General features: G+C 40.9%; 1 protein-coding gene and 1 long non-coding RNA gene across 2 annotated transcripts; both read right to left on the bottom strand.

The window, feature by feature from the left end:
• Positions 1-3,621: 3,621 nt before the first annotated feature.
• On the bottom strand, positions 3,622-5,749 carry LOC145660244 (uncharacterized). The gene is made up of 3 exons (XR_014126468.1): positions 5,692-5,749; positions 4,305-4,370; positions 3,622-4,230 (listed from the first exon to the last, which is right to left on the bottom strand). It is a non-coding gene; the product is annotated as an uncharacterized LOC145660244 (long non-coding RNA).
• A 475-nt stretch (positions 5,750-6,224) lies between these two features.
• LOC145643444 (cell surface A33 antigen-like) lies at positions 6,225-13,228 on the bottom strand. The gene is made up of 4 exons (XM_081694697.1): positions 13,037-13,228; positions 12,620-12,937; positions 8,049-8,363; positions 6,225-6,364 (listed from the first exon to the last, which is right to left on the bottom strand). Exons 2-4 carry the CDS (start codon positions 12,930-12,932, stop codon positions 6,225-6,227), a joined length of 768 nt encoding a protein of 255 aa, XP_081550823.1. The 5' UTR covers positions 12,933-12,937; positions 13,037-13,228.
• Between the last annotated feature and the right edge of the window lie 1,213 nt (positions 13,229-14,441).

Here is a 14,441-nt window from a genome sequence, read left to right as displayed (position 1 = left end):
TTGGATCAAAACTTTAGCAAATACCCAGCACTGAATGACTGGGTCACGGGGCTTTTATAAGGTCTAACCCAGCTGTTGGGTGTTAAACCTGATTAGTGGTGTGGTTGACTTGAGGCCTCCCTCTGGTGGCCGGAGGGGGCCTTGGCCTGGTGCCAACCCTTACAGTATCCTATATGAAGTAACTTGCATTAAGAAATGAATTGTTGATGTCACTTACTATTATCATTGTTAGTAGTAGTAGTATTTAGTGGGGAATCATTTATGGTGTTGATTGGAGAATACTATTAAACAAATGAATCTTACCATCAGTAGTAGTTGATGAAATTAATAACTTCTAACCATTTGGAGACGTCATTGTTGTAGTAGGTTTAGTTGAAGCTGTTGGACTTGATGTGTCAGTGTCCACTGGAGTAAGAGTTACAGGTTTATATGGAGCCTCTGCAAGAATAGAAAAGTGTGGTCAGTTATAAGTATGAACTCTGTTTCTGTACTGTTCACTCTCACTGGAGATCACTTCCCATGTGTTTCTGTTTGTGTTGTATTTATACCAGGTGAAGCTCTCAGCTCTGGTGTGTATATCAGTGCAGGAACAGGGCAGCAGCCTGAGTGCTGCAGGTGATATGCATGAGATTTAACTGCACCACAATAATACATTGATTTCAAGATTTGGTTTTATGACTGATGGCAGTCTAAACAGCAAATTGTAATTGTTCAAATTCTACCTTATATGTTCAGATAACATGGAGTGCCTCTTATACGTTATCAGAAATATATGACATGTCGTCTCTAACTGGACTCCTATTAGATGTTTTCAGTGTTTCTTATAAAGTAGCTACTGAGTAGATATTTGATGATCTACAGATGTAGAGAGAAAGTCACACTCACCATCAGCAGCAAGGAGCAGATAAACACACACCTGCATTCTTACTGAGTTCCACACACACTACACACAGCTAAAGCAGGACTGCTGATACACACCGTACACACTCTTCTATACAGTCTACTGAATGTTCTGACAACTACAGTTACAGTGGAGATGAAGTGTATTCAAATGAAGCTTTGACAAACTTCTATCCCCAACACACACAACAAATATAGGGAGGCAGTAGGGTTTTATAAGTTTTTAAAAGTCATTTGGTGTGTCCTCTTTCTTCCTTAACAGTCTCACATTATAAGTGAAAATGTCATCATTCTTACTTAAGTTGGCTCGGTCCGTTGTCACAGAGATGTGGTGGCCCAGTGGGATGGACCCCAAATGACTCCCTAAGTGCTGTTAGTTCAGTCCAGCACATCTGCCCCTTTGTACATGCATCATTTATGAACGTATTTAAACACATCTGTCACTGCAGTGGTTGTCGGTCTATGTTCGTGCTCAGGTTGGCATTACTGCTCATTTAATAAATGCATGTCTTCGTCAAGAGACGTCTGTGCTTCCTGCGCCTTGCCTTGTGGCACTTGGGCCATCACAACAAACAAAATATTTGTATTTTCTTATACCTGCGTGCGGGGGGTGGCATAACGTGAATAAGTGAATAAATCATATAAAAGCAGACATTGTGTTCACTTTGTTTTCAGTAGGCTACACCAAAAGTGAGGAGGAGGCCTTCAGTATTTTGAGGAGTTCCCTTCAGTATTCTGGGAAGAGTCTCATATATAGTCAGGGCCATTGGACCTGGACTTCACCATCTCTCACACCAATCTTATTCCCACTTCCTAAAAAAAGAGAGAAGCCTGCAGCCAAGGGATCAGTTACGATGAGGCAAAAAGCAAACGTAAAAATAATGTATATGTAACATGCTGCAACCGTCCCTGATCTGGGTTGAGATCTTCCCCAAGGTCAGGGGGAGTTGCAGCATCTGACTTCTTCTATTCAAATAAATAAGTGGATGTCATGTGTAATCATTTAGCATTTTTTCTTCACAAACTCAAATATTTACTGTATAAACTGAAAAATCTTTAGGATTTAGCGTTGTTGTGCATCACTAAACTAATATTTAGTTGTATAACTACTGTTTCTGAGAACTGCTTCACATCTGTGTTGCATGGAGTCGACCAACTTCTGGCTGCTGTAAACAGGTATTCCAGCCCAGGATGCTTTGACAACTTTCCACAGTTCCTCTCCATTTCTTGGTTTCGCCTCAGAAACAGAATTTTTGATGTCCCCCCTCAAGTTTTCTATCGGATTAAGGTCCGGGGATTGGGCTGGCCACTCCGTAACTTTAATTTTGTTGGTCTGGAACCAAGATGCTGCTCGCTTACTGGTGTGTTTTGGGTCGTTGTCTTGTTGAAACCTCCATTTCAAGGGCATTTCCTCTTCAGCATAAGGCAACATGACCTCTTCAAGTATTTTGATATATGCAAACTGATCCATGATCCCTGGTATGCGATAAATAGGCCCGACACCATAATAAGAGAAACATCCCCATATCATGATGCGTGCACCACCATGCTTCACTGTCTTCAGAGTGTACTGTGGCTTGAATTCAGTGTTTGGGGGTCATCTGACAAACTGTCTGCGGCTCTTGGATCCAAAAAGAACAATCTTACTTTCATCAGTCCACAAAACGTTTCTTCATTTCTCTTTAGGCCAGTCCATGTGTTCTTTGGCAAATTGTAACCTCTTTAGCACATGTCCTTTTTTTAACAGTGGGACTTTGCGGGGGCTTCTTGCTGATAGATTAGCTTCACACAGGCGTCTTCTAATTGTCACAGTACTCACAGGTAACTTCAGACTGTCTTTGATCACCCTGGAGCTGATCATTGGCTGAGTCTTTGCCATACTGGCTATTCTTCAGTCCATTCAAATGGTAGTCTTCCGTTTTCTTCCACATCTCTCTGGTTTTGTTTTCTATTTTAAAGCATTGGGGATCATTTTAGCTGAGCAGCCTAACATTTTCTTTATATCATTTTCACTTCTTTATATGTTTTCCCTTCTCCAATCAAAGTTTTAATCAAAGTACACTGTTCTTCTGAACAATGTCTGGAACGACCCATTTTTCTCAGATTTTCAGAGAGAAATGCATGTACATGTGTTGGCTTCATCTTTAAATAAAGGCCACCTGATTGACATCTGTTTTTTCACAGAAGGAATGACCTCACTAACTGAACTCCAGTTATTATTTTGAACACACCCGTTTCAATTAATTATTCAATTACACAACCTCAGGAGCATGCATATCATGAATGTTGGGTGTGATGGTTTTCTATGACTCTGCTACACCTACTGGTAAATTATTTACCATGTAGTAATATAATTTCTACCAAAAACAGTGATTGATATGATTAGTCATGTTGGACTACTATTATTTGAAACACAACTCTCTCTCTCTCTCTCTCTCTCTCTCTATATATATATATATATTATTCCAAGTGTTGCTTGTTGCTTGTTGACATTTATTTTGAATTTGTCTTATTTTCTGTTAAGTTGCAGTGTACTCATTCATAGTTTTATTAAAGCGCCTCAGGAACTGCAGTGTCTCATTTATAGCTTTACAATGTAATATAACTGAATTTTAATTGAACCTAAATAAAAATTAATTGAACAGTTGTTCATCTATACAGTGCAGGCTATACAACTCTAGGTAGGAGGCTAGGCAGGACGCATGAACGAGCCGACAAAAGTTACGTTTATTAACACCAGACAACAGACAATGTAGCACATAGGCTAATACATGGTCAGTCACCGACAACATAAACTACTAAACAGTAAAGTTATATACAGGCACAGTAACGACACAAAACAAGGAGCAGGCGTGAAACACGGGGAGGGCATGGCCATATGCATGAACACACACACACACACACCCACACACACATCTGGGAGGAGGGGCCGTACCGTGAACATTTACACATCATTTTTTATTTCATTAAAGCCAAAAGCACTACCACTAAATAAATTACATGCAAAAAAGCTAACAATTCACAGTATTAAAATGACCTTTCAGCCGATTAACTAATGAGGCATTTACAGTGATGAAACAAATAAGATACTTGATATTTAATGGCTACCATACATGTTTTTGTATGTTTGTTTTTTGTCCATTTGCTTGATTGCATTTGTGTGTGTGTGTGTGTGTGTGTGTGTGTGTGTGTGTGTGTGTGTGTGTGCATGTGTGTTTAATTTGAATTTAATTTGATGCTGGCATATTCTGTATAATCTGCATTATCCATTGGAGTGGACGCTGGTTTGGTTTTCTGACTGTATACTACAGTGGAGTAAGTGACATCATCCTGTAGGAATAACACATTAACAATTATTACATAACACACATGTTTACAAAACACACATTCAGTATGATGCACACCTGTTCTTTTGCTGTTTTGCATTTCATTTCTGGATTTACAATTGCATTTAGGACACTTGAATCTTCCTGTAGAAACACAGAAATGGGAAATTAGACAAACTTGTGTAAACACTAAAACACACTTTCACAAAAATACTGTATATAGGAGTCTATACATGCACACAAATGCACAATTGAAATGCACCAATTACCTTTATGCACCTATGACCATCATGCAAAGGGCAACAACAATATCCTATATATGGTGTGAAATCACTGGTACATGTCCAGAAGATGTCTCCGTTTTCATATGAATGCAGTGATAAGAGCTGTGCTCCATAAGGGCACAGGTGAAGTGAAACACAGGTAGAATTTAGTGGTAAATAATCCTTGTCCAAAGAAGGACAATATAACCCGCCTTAATACCTACAGGTCAGAAGCTTTAACATCAGTAGTCATGAAATGCTTCGAGAAGCTGGTTCTGTTTTACGTCAAGTCCATCACTCCCACCTCCTTGGACTGATATAGTTTGCATACAGAGCAATCTGCACTATGCACAGTCACAATCAACGCTATGTCTGTACTCATCTGGACCTTCTAGGATCCTATGACAGAGTCATGTTTGTAGACTTCAGCTCTGCTTTCAACACAACTGAGAGTGGAACCCTGTGTCTGTCAGGGCATTTTCAACTACCTGTCAGATAGAAAGTAGCTTGTGTGCCTGGAACCTTATCTGTCAGAGCCCCTATCCATCAGCACTGGGGTTCCTCAAGGCTGGACACTCTCAGCCCTCCTCTTCTCCTGCTACACCAACAAGTGCATCTCCAGCTATCATCAAGCAAATGACCCTAACAGGCCTCGTTAGCAACACTGACTGCTAGTGGAGTCAAGTGGCTCGTCTGGCTTTGTGGTGCACTGAACACAACTTGGAGGTCAACATGCAAAAAGCAGTAGAGATGGATGATACATTTCTGAAATAAGACAACTGTCCATCTCCCTTTGTAACTCAGTACAGTAAGTGATGTGGAGTCTGAGCTTCCTACACACCACCATCTCCACTGATTTCAAACTGGAGATCACAACAGCCATCATCAAAAACGTTCATCAGTGTATCAAGAGCTGCTTTGTATCAGAAACTCAACATGGACCCCACACAACTAGGGAACCCCACACACTATCTGTATAAAACTGCTCAGGTATTTGGTACTGCTTCAACAAAACCTGAACTTCACAACCTGTGTTTCCCAAAGATGGTTTTCCTTATTAAAAAAAAAAAACAAACAAACAAACAAAAACATTAAAAAAGTGCTGTATGTGATATATGTGATCCTTTATTTTAACTATATTGTACTAATTGTATTGTATCATCTGAACCCCCCTCAGTATTCAGATACAAAGTAGCACTCACCTGAACAGGTGAACAAAGCACAGCAGAACAATCCTGTAAACACACACACACACACACCATGGAAGATTTGACCTTGAAGGACGTGTGCCAGTAATGATGTGGAGGTTGTTTTTCTTATGTTACAGTGGATGGTGTGTGAGCATTCACCTGTGTCTCCTGCTCTCTCTTCTCTTCTGTTTGTCCCTTTCTTAGCCTCGTTTGTCCATGTCTCTGGACTACATTAGAAAACCAGACAGTGTGACCCACAACTTGTATGCATGCATATGTGTGTGTGTGTGTGCGTGCGTGTGTGTGTGTGTGTGTGTGTGTGTGTGTGTGTATGTGTACCTTTGTATCTCCAGCACAAGACCCCCACGAGACCCAGCAGCAGGAGGAGGACAGCTCCCACAGCAGTAGTCATGAGGATATATAATAGATCACCAGCAGGGTTTTGGACATCTGAAGGCAAACGTTATACAAATGTTATGTGTATTTGTGTGCATGTTAGTGTTTGTGTTTTTACACAGCATGCATTTTAATTGCTTTTTAAGATATTAGGAGACCATGTTGATATGCAGTAAATGCATGTTACCGTCAGTCAGAGTCTTTGCACTGTCAGTAGTGGAAGCGTCAGCTGGAGCCTTTGCACTTGTCTTGCCATCAAATCTTGATGTAAATTCTGTTGTTGAGATCCCTGGAGAGGAACATGTGTTTGTTAGCATAAGATGGTGTACTGCTTTAGTACTACTTGTGTTTGCAAGTTTGGCTACAGTACTGACCCATTATAAATGTGTATAGGAACATTCAGGGTGGTTTACATTCATGACACTAGTAGACATGTGATTGCACCTGACTGGGGGGGGCAGGTGAACAAGCTCATCAGTGCATGTTTAAAAGTTTATTTAAAAACTAATTTTTATAATGAAGTGTTGCCTTTCCAAGTAATGATGTTATATTGCAGAGTTAGCACTAATGAAATGGAATTATCCCTCTTGAGCATTGTGATACGGCCACAAAACAAATGAAATTATGTCAAAATAAAATCCCCAATGAAGTATTAAAAGTATTTAAAATATATATTTTAAATTTGTTTTATATGTTGATCAAAAAGCTGTCAATTTAGGTATATAGCCTGTAATTAGACTTCTGTGGTTGGGAAATACAGTTTATTACTTTATTGACAGTGTCATAGTCAGGACACATGAAGAAAAATGCCATTTTCAGGTAAAATGTGTCTTTGGACAATTGGGAAAACATCTAGTACTAGGTAAGGAGCCAAAAACAGATCACTTCTATCCTTTTGGGTATAGCCTTTGTCAAACTAGTGTGACTGTACCAGTTTTATGCTTTATCATGTCTTAGGAGACATGATTTTGGACTCATGAAAGTGTATAAAAAAATAACATTTTTAGGTAAAACATATGTATTTGGACAACTGGGAGCACATCTTGTACAAGGTGATAAGTCAAAAACAGTGGATTTCTGTCATTTTGTGAAGTATTGTGAAGTAAAACATTTTACATCAAAATTGTATGTCCTGACTATGACAATATCAAAGTGCCAGTGCAAAACAGTATTTCCTCAACCACAGTAGTTTGAGGTTTCAGTTCACACAGTTCCTACTTACTGTTTGTGGATGGTCGTAGTTAGGACACATGACTATTTAATCAAAATGTCAATATGAGGTAAAATAGATAAAATAGTTATTTGGACAACTGAACACATCTAGTACTAAGCAATGAATCAAAAACACGACATTTCTCTCACTTTGGGTGTATAAGATGTAGTGTGGCTGGGAAACAATTTTACACTGGCAGTTTATTGATACTGTCATGGTCCAACTATACACTTTAGAAATAACATGAAAGACAAAATGAGGGTCAGTGACATTATGGATTGTTTCCAGAAGATTAAGTCATGATTTAAATCCCAGTCAAGTATTTTTAAAGTACAAGACCACTTTAACCACAAATACACCCCTATAAAAATGGATGAAATGTATATCTACCCTGGACTTGTTTTAGCTGTCCTTTTGCAAACAAACACCTACCAAGCCACATCAGTGAGAAAACACCACTCCAGTGATCTGTAGCATTCATCCTATCTCCAGTATAATAGCCTTTGATAGTCTAAGAGTGCTCTATAGGTGTAACAGGTGCCTTATGCATACAATCGTAATCTCCCTCATCTTCCTCAGTCAGGTGTGATATGATTAGAGAGAGATTTCCTGGAGAGTGAACAGTACCCAGCTGAACTCTGTTTCTGAAAGTCCAAAAGGAATGCAGACAACCAAGACTTTGCTAGTGTGGATACCAAAGAAAACCTTAAAGCTGGATTTATCATTTACAGTTGGATTTGGATCAAAAACAGTGTTTTACCTTTAACGGTGAGTCTGATGTCTTTATATTTCTGGTTTGTAAAAGAACACCTGTAGTCTCCCTTATCCTCTTCAGTCAGGTGTGATATGAGTAGAGAGAGATTTCCTGGAGAGTGAGCAGTACCCAGCTGAACTCTGTTTCTGTACTGTTCACTCTCATTGGAGATCACATCCCATGAGTTTCTGTTTGTGTTGTGTTTCTTCCAGGTGAAACTCTCAGGTTTGGCGTGTGGATCAGTACAGGAGCAGGGCAGCAGTACTGAGTCTCCTGTGTATGCAGTGATGTCTCTCTTCTGATTCTCTGCCAAACTGCAGCCTGCAGAAACACACAGGATAAAGGCCTTCACTATTAAACATGGCCGCACATGTACATGTAAAATGGTTATAATTACATATGGCATACTCCGTTATTATTATTAAATATGACATACTTAATTATTATATATGGCATACTTAATTGCTCCAGGTCCAGTCACCTGATGGTACTGATGGTACCAGCCAACTGATGATGGCACTAGAAATCACTAAGAGATTTCCCAATAGATGTTGGTATGGTGGATGTATGACCATCAAGTTATAAGATTTAAATGTCTGATTATAATGATAGATTAGATTGTCTCTCCTCCCTCCCTCCCACCCTCTACCTCCCTCCTTCTCTCTCTCCTTGTCTCTCCCTCCCTCTTTCTATCCTCTGCCCTCTTTATCTCCCTCTTTCTCTCCTCCCTTTCTCTCTCTCCCCCAGCTCTCTCTCCCTCTTCCTCTTTCTCCCCCTCTCTCTAGAGCAAATGAGAGCAGTAGTAACTAAATAAGGAAACTAAACAAGTCGTGTGTAATATGGGTATATATCTGACTAGAACAGGACAGAAGACAAGAGTCATTAACTACAGGCATGAAATACAAATACAAACAGAAGATGTAACTAGAAACAGACAGAAGCAGAACTGCAGATCCTGCCACTGGATAGATTTTTTTGTTTTATGTAGTACAGTAGTTATTGGTACAGACCAGTCGCTATATGCAGTATGGCCCACCGAGTGCAGTTGAAGTGATTTTTTGTTTTGTAACCACGCCCCCATGATGGCACACACCTGCCCCTGGTTTAATGTTGTGTGTGTCTGTGTGTAGTTAAACCCCTGTTGGTGTGTGCATTAGTGTTGGTCATTGTTTGTGTTGCTAGTCCTACGTGTATTCATGTTAAACGTATATGTTCATGTTGCCGTCATGTTCCTGGCAGTGTTACATGTATTCGTGTTATCCGTTTATGTTGTGTGAGTGCCGTCGTCGTAAGCGTTAAGTATCAATAAATGTCTGTCAAAGTCGAGGGAGTCTGTGCGTCCTGCTCCGCACCCTGCGGCACTCCAGCTGCTACAGCAATCAAGACTTAAGCGTCGGTCACATCTAACTGCCACCTCGCTCATGTTTTCACATGGGTGGAGCAAAATGAGGGGATTATGGGCGGTCTTGGTATTGTGTAATTTTGGGGAACGTAGTCCTTCAGAAAACAGCTAACACTACTTGTGACATTGTTCTAATAATTAGTATAAGAATAGCAGCTGCTTTTCTTTCAGAAAGAAGCAAGTAAAGCTCTTGCCCCTTCAAGTGAATGAGGTTTTTCACCAGGCAGATTTTTCTCGTGTTCGGTGTGAAAGATTATTTATACTGCAGATTTAGTGTCTGATGCTGCCTTTAAATTGAACCTAAATAAGATGCCTTAGCAGGCAGCATATGTCAGAGGGAGAACAGTGATCACACATTTATTCAACAGTCTTGGATCTGGAAGCATATTGGTCAGTATTTCCATAGACATTCCAGAAAATTATAATCTAAAGCCTCAACCCAAGCAGCTACAAAATTAAGATAAAAAAAGAGCAAAATTACAAGACTTTATACATAAATGCTTCATGAACTACAAATTCCATAATGCCCTCATACAGGTATCTGAGATATGTGTACACTGAGAGAGACTGAGCTACAGCGTCATTTGTCATGGCATACTATGTCATTTCAACCAAGAAAATCATAACATATTTATATGTGTAGGCCAAACTCTCAACTATAAAGTCTTGTTCTTGTTTGCCCCAACTGCTGTGGTCATCTGTGGTCTCTTGCAGAGATATTGTTATTCTTCAATTGTTATTCAGGACAGTAAATCACTCTACCAGCTGTGGGTTCCTCTCGGATGTGCTATGACAGGGATGCTGCTCGTATGTGGTCACTCTTTGATTAGTCAGTGTTGGACAAACTCTGCTGTTGATCAATCAAGATCAGACTAAAGAAATTCTGAACCATATGGAGTTAATGCTGGAGCAGAGCTGAGAGTGGAGCTGGAGCAGAGTTGGTGGACTGAAGACGTACATTTGGAGAAATCTCTCCCTTGGGCTTGTGCTCTCTCTCTCTCTCTCTCCCTCTCTCTCTCTGTCATGCTCTCTCTCAGTCACATTCTATTTTTGTCTCTCCTTCTCTCTCTCTTTTTTCTGCCTGGATGCCCCAGCAGACATGCTCTACTGTTCCTGGCCTGGCCACCCACTTCACCTTCTTTAATGTCCATGTTGTCTTTCTCTCAATCTGGCACTTAGGTAACATTTAGAAAGTATTTTCTGTGCCACATTTCTGTAACTTATTTAGAGTTTCATTATAATATCTATTTTATTCTATTTGGTTTCATTATAATATCTATTCTATTCTATTGTGTATCTACCTCTCTTCTATTATGGTAATTAACCCCTTGCTACATTGAACTCATGAAGCTCGGCTCTCCGTGTAGTATTTGTAATGAGACTGATGGAGTCCAGACACTCGCAGATGATGTTAATCACTGATAATTTATTAAGAGACAGGAAATCCAAAAGTGTAGTCAAAATTCTCTGCACTGGTGGATTGAGGCCAAGTGAAGAGCCAGCTATATTTTTATATATATTTAGAGTGCTGACACCAGTTTCCTGTAAAGTATCCAATCTCTGCACTGCACGTTTAGTAGGTCAAATCCTATGTTAGGTTGACAGAACTGCTGACAAAGCAGGATGTATTAAGACAGGAATTTTAGAAAGGTGGTTATGCATATTCTCATAACACGTTAGACAATGCAGTAGAGCATTCTCTTCAGAATATGAATTGTAATTACAGGAATAATTTGGAATCAGATACATTTTGTAGTTTTATGTGCATTAACCTTTGCCTGCACCTCTGCCTTTGGTTGTAGGTAAGTGGGACAGGGGTAAATAATTACAGTAACAGAAGTTATCTAAAATAAGAACACATTAGTGATTTTGATCCAGCTGGTCCACCAACATTACTGATTTGCACACTGTGCAGTTTTCAACACGATAATGTAACGCAGAGGCAGACAGGACTTGACGCATGTAAATGAAAGTTCTTCATTTGCAAAACAGGTAGACAATGGCAAAATTAACAAAATGATGCAAACTAAACACTGACTAAATGAAACACCAAAAAGGGAGAAAAATGATACAGGAACTGTGCAGAAACAATAAAATTGTGATGTAACATTTAATACTAAGGCATCGAAGCTCGTATCACACTGTGTACCGAAGCTTGTATCAGTTACTATTACCACCAAAGTTAATATTACCATTAATATTACCACTAAAGTTACTAACAACACGTGACTAATGATGGTCGAAGCTTCAGATGTCACTGAAGCACAGGATGAGGGTGAGACTGTTTCATAAGTTTGGCACTGTCCTATAACGTGGAAGCTTTTTCTTTTTACTAAAAAAAAATGGAAATGTGCTAATTATAGAAGTCAAAAGTGCGAGTAAACGTTTCATAACGCCAACCTGTTGTTTTTACATAAAAGGGAAACAATGATTTTAAAGAAATTATTTCAGAATTTAATTACTAAACATCATTACTGATCATCCATTTTTTTATGACATATGAAGGCGGTGCAGTGTTGTATTGTTTATAATGCTGCGCACTTTTGAATCTATGGCTGCTATAATTTCTGAAAACCACCAGGTGTCGCTGTTTTGTCACCAGCTTTCAATGCTCCAATGCTTCGAATCCTTCAGCAGTACAATAAGGAAGAACCTCAAACGCTTCACAGGACTTCGTCTGCACATCATTACCAAGAAGGAAGTTAAACAGTAAACACTAGAATAACGAGCAGGCTAATAACGTTACCAAACAACAATAATCTCACGGGAGGACGAGAGAGCGCACATTCAGATACCCACAACCAAGAAGATAAAACAAGGGATATTTATACAAAGACTAACAAATGCAAACTAGACAAAGATGAAAACAGTGACAGGAAAACCAAACGAGGGGTCGGAACAGAAAAACCAAAACAAAGAATCATGTGTGTTAAAAACCTGAGAAATTCTTACTTGAACTGCACAAGATATTTGTTACAATTAAAGGAGTATTTGACCATCACTGAACTAAACGTTACTGGTAATGTGCACAGATGACAGCACAACAACAAATATGACAGCAGAAAGTCTACAAGTAACTCAGACAACCAAGACTTTGCTAGTGTGGATACATAAGAAAACCTTAAAGCTGGATTTATCATTTGCAGTTGGATTTGGATCAAATACAGTGTTTTACCTTTAATGGCGAGTGTGATGTCTTTATATTTCTGGTTTGTAAGATAACACCAGTATTCTCCCTCATCCTCTTCAGTCAGGTGTGATATGTGTAGAGAGAGATTTCCTGGAGAGTGAGCAGTACCCAGCTGAACTCTGTTTCTGTACTGTTCACTCTCACTGGAGATCACATTCCATGTGTTTCTGTTTGTGTTGCGTTTCCTCCAGGTGAAACTCTCAGGTTTGGCGTGTGGGTCAGTACAGGAGCAGGGCAGCAGTACTGAGTCTCCTGGGTATGCAGTGATGTTGTCTGTCCTCCAATTCTCTACCAGCATGCAGCCTGCAGAAACACACAGCATAAAGGATTCACTATTAAACATGGCTGCACATGTAAAATGGTTATTATATATGACATAGTTAATTATTATATATGACATACTTAATTGCTCCAGGTCCAGTCGCCTGATGGTACTGATGGTACCAGCCAAATGATGGTACTGGAAATCACTAAGAGATTTCCCAATAGATGTTGTTATGATGCATGCATGGCCATCAAGTTATGCGATTTTGTAACATTGAGCTGTAAGGAGGCAGACGCATATGCGGAGAGGAGCGAGATTTATTATGGGCAAATCCAAAATCAGAGTCATTGTCATAGTCCAGGGTCATGGAGCCAACACAGAGAGCACGGGGATACATGAGTGAACAAAACAAGAGTACACAAAAGCAAACAGGGGAATCAGGCTCTAACAAAAGACTAGAGAAAACTCGGGGCTAAGGCTAGGAAAACTAACAAACAAAATGATTCAAATATACATTCAAACATTCAATGAACCACAACGAAACACATTCACAAATAATTCAATAAATCATACATTGACCAGCGTCATCTCCCGTACCGGGGACCGGAGCCGGCCGGGCGGCAGCGACATGTCTCCTGCCAGGGACCGGAGCTGGCCGGGTTGCGTCCTCCACGTCGGAGACAGGGACTGAGTCAGGATGGGTGACATCTTCCACGCCGGGAACAGAACCTTCCAGCAGTGCAGCAACAGCAGCCGACAGCTGGTCCCAGAGTGCTGACGGAGCAGCTGAGGCACTCAGCGGCGGGTCCGGGAGGTTCGGCGGCGTGGCTTCAGCACTCAGCTCAGGAACAGGATGGCATCTCTCACGCGGGGAACAGGAACGGAACTGGCGGCATCTACTATGCTGGGAACAGGAACCGGATCAGGACAGGCGGCATCCACTGTGCCGCGAACAGGAACGGAACTGGCGGCATCCACTATGCCATGAACAGGAACGGAACTGGCGGCATCTACTATGCCGGGAACAGGAACCGGATCAGGATGGGCGGCATCCACTGTGCCGCGAACAGGAACGGAACTGGCGGCATCCGCTATGCTGGGAACAGGAACCGGATCAGGACAGGCGGCATCCACTGTGCCGCGAACAGGAACAGAACTGGCGGCATCCACTATACCGTGAACAGGAATGGAACTGGCAGCATCTACTATGCTGGGAACAGGAACCGGATCAGGATGGGCGGCATCCACTGTGCTGCGTACAGGAACGGAACTGGCAGCATCCACTATGCCGCGAACAGGAACGGAACTGCCGCAAACAGGAGAAACACACAGACACAGAACCCTCTCGGTGGCTCCCAGAGTGCACACGGGCTATTTGGAGCTCACATTTACGCTTGAGTACCAACCAGGTGCCTAGAAACGGGTCATCTGCGTATTCACTCCGCCTACTCACGTCTTGCACTGCAGGCCTCTCCCCCCTGTAGCACTGGTCCAGACAGGAAGACTCTTGGCGCTTACCTGGGATCTCGTGATTATCAAAAT

This window comes from Electrophorus electricus, chromosome 2, assembly GCF_041902795.1.
Source record: "Electrophorus electricus isolate QZ-2024a chromosome 2, ASM4190279v1, whole genome shotgun sequence".
In the NCBI taxonomy this organism is placed as follows: domain Eukaryota; kingdom Metazoa; phylum Chordata; class Actinopteri; order Gymnotiformes; family Gymnotidae; genus Electrophorus; species Electrophorus electricus.
Note: the sequence above shows the minus strand (reverse complement) of the source record. Positions and strands in the feature narration are given on the sequence as shown.

What these genes read in the sequence shown, in the direction of transcription:
- LOC145643444 (XM_081694697.1), bottom strand. Translation starts at nt 12,932, where the DNA reads ATGCTGGTAGAGAATTGGAGGACAGACAACATCACTGCATACCCAGGA. An exon ending in CATCACACTCGCCATTAAAG is followed by an intron (nt 8,364 to 12,619) that starts GTAAAACACTGT and finishes GTGTTTCTGCAG; the next exon opens with GCTGCAGTTTGGCAGAGAAT. An exon ending in CATCAGACTCACCGTTAAAG is followed by an intron (nt 6,365 to 8,048) that starts GTAAAACACTGT and finishes GTTCCTCTCCAG; the next exon opens with GGATCTCAACAACAGAATTT.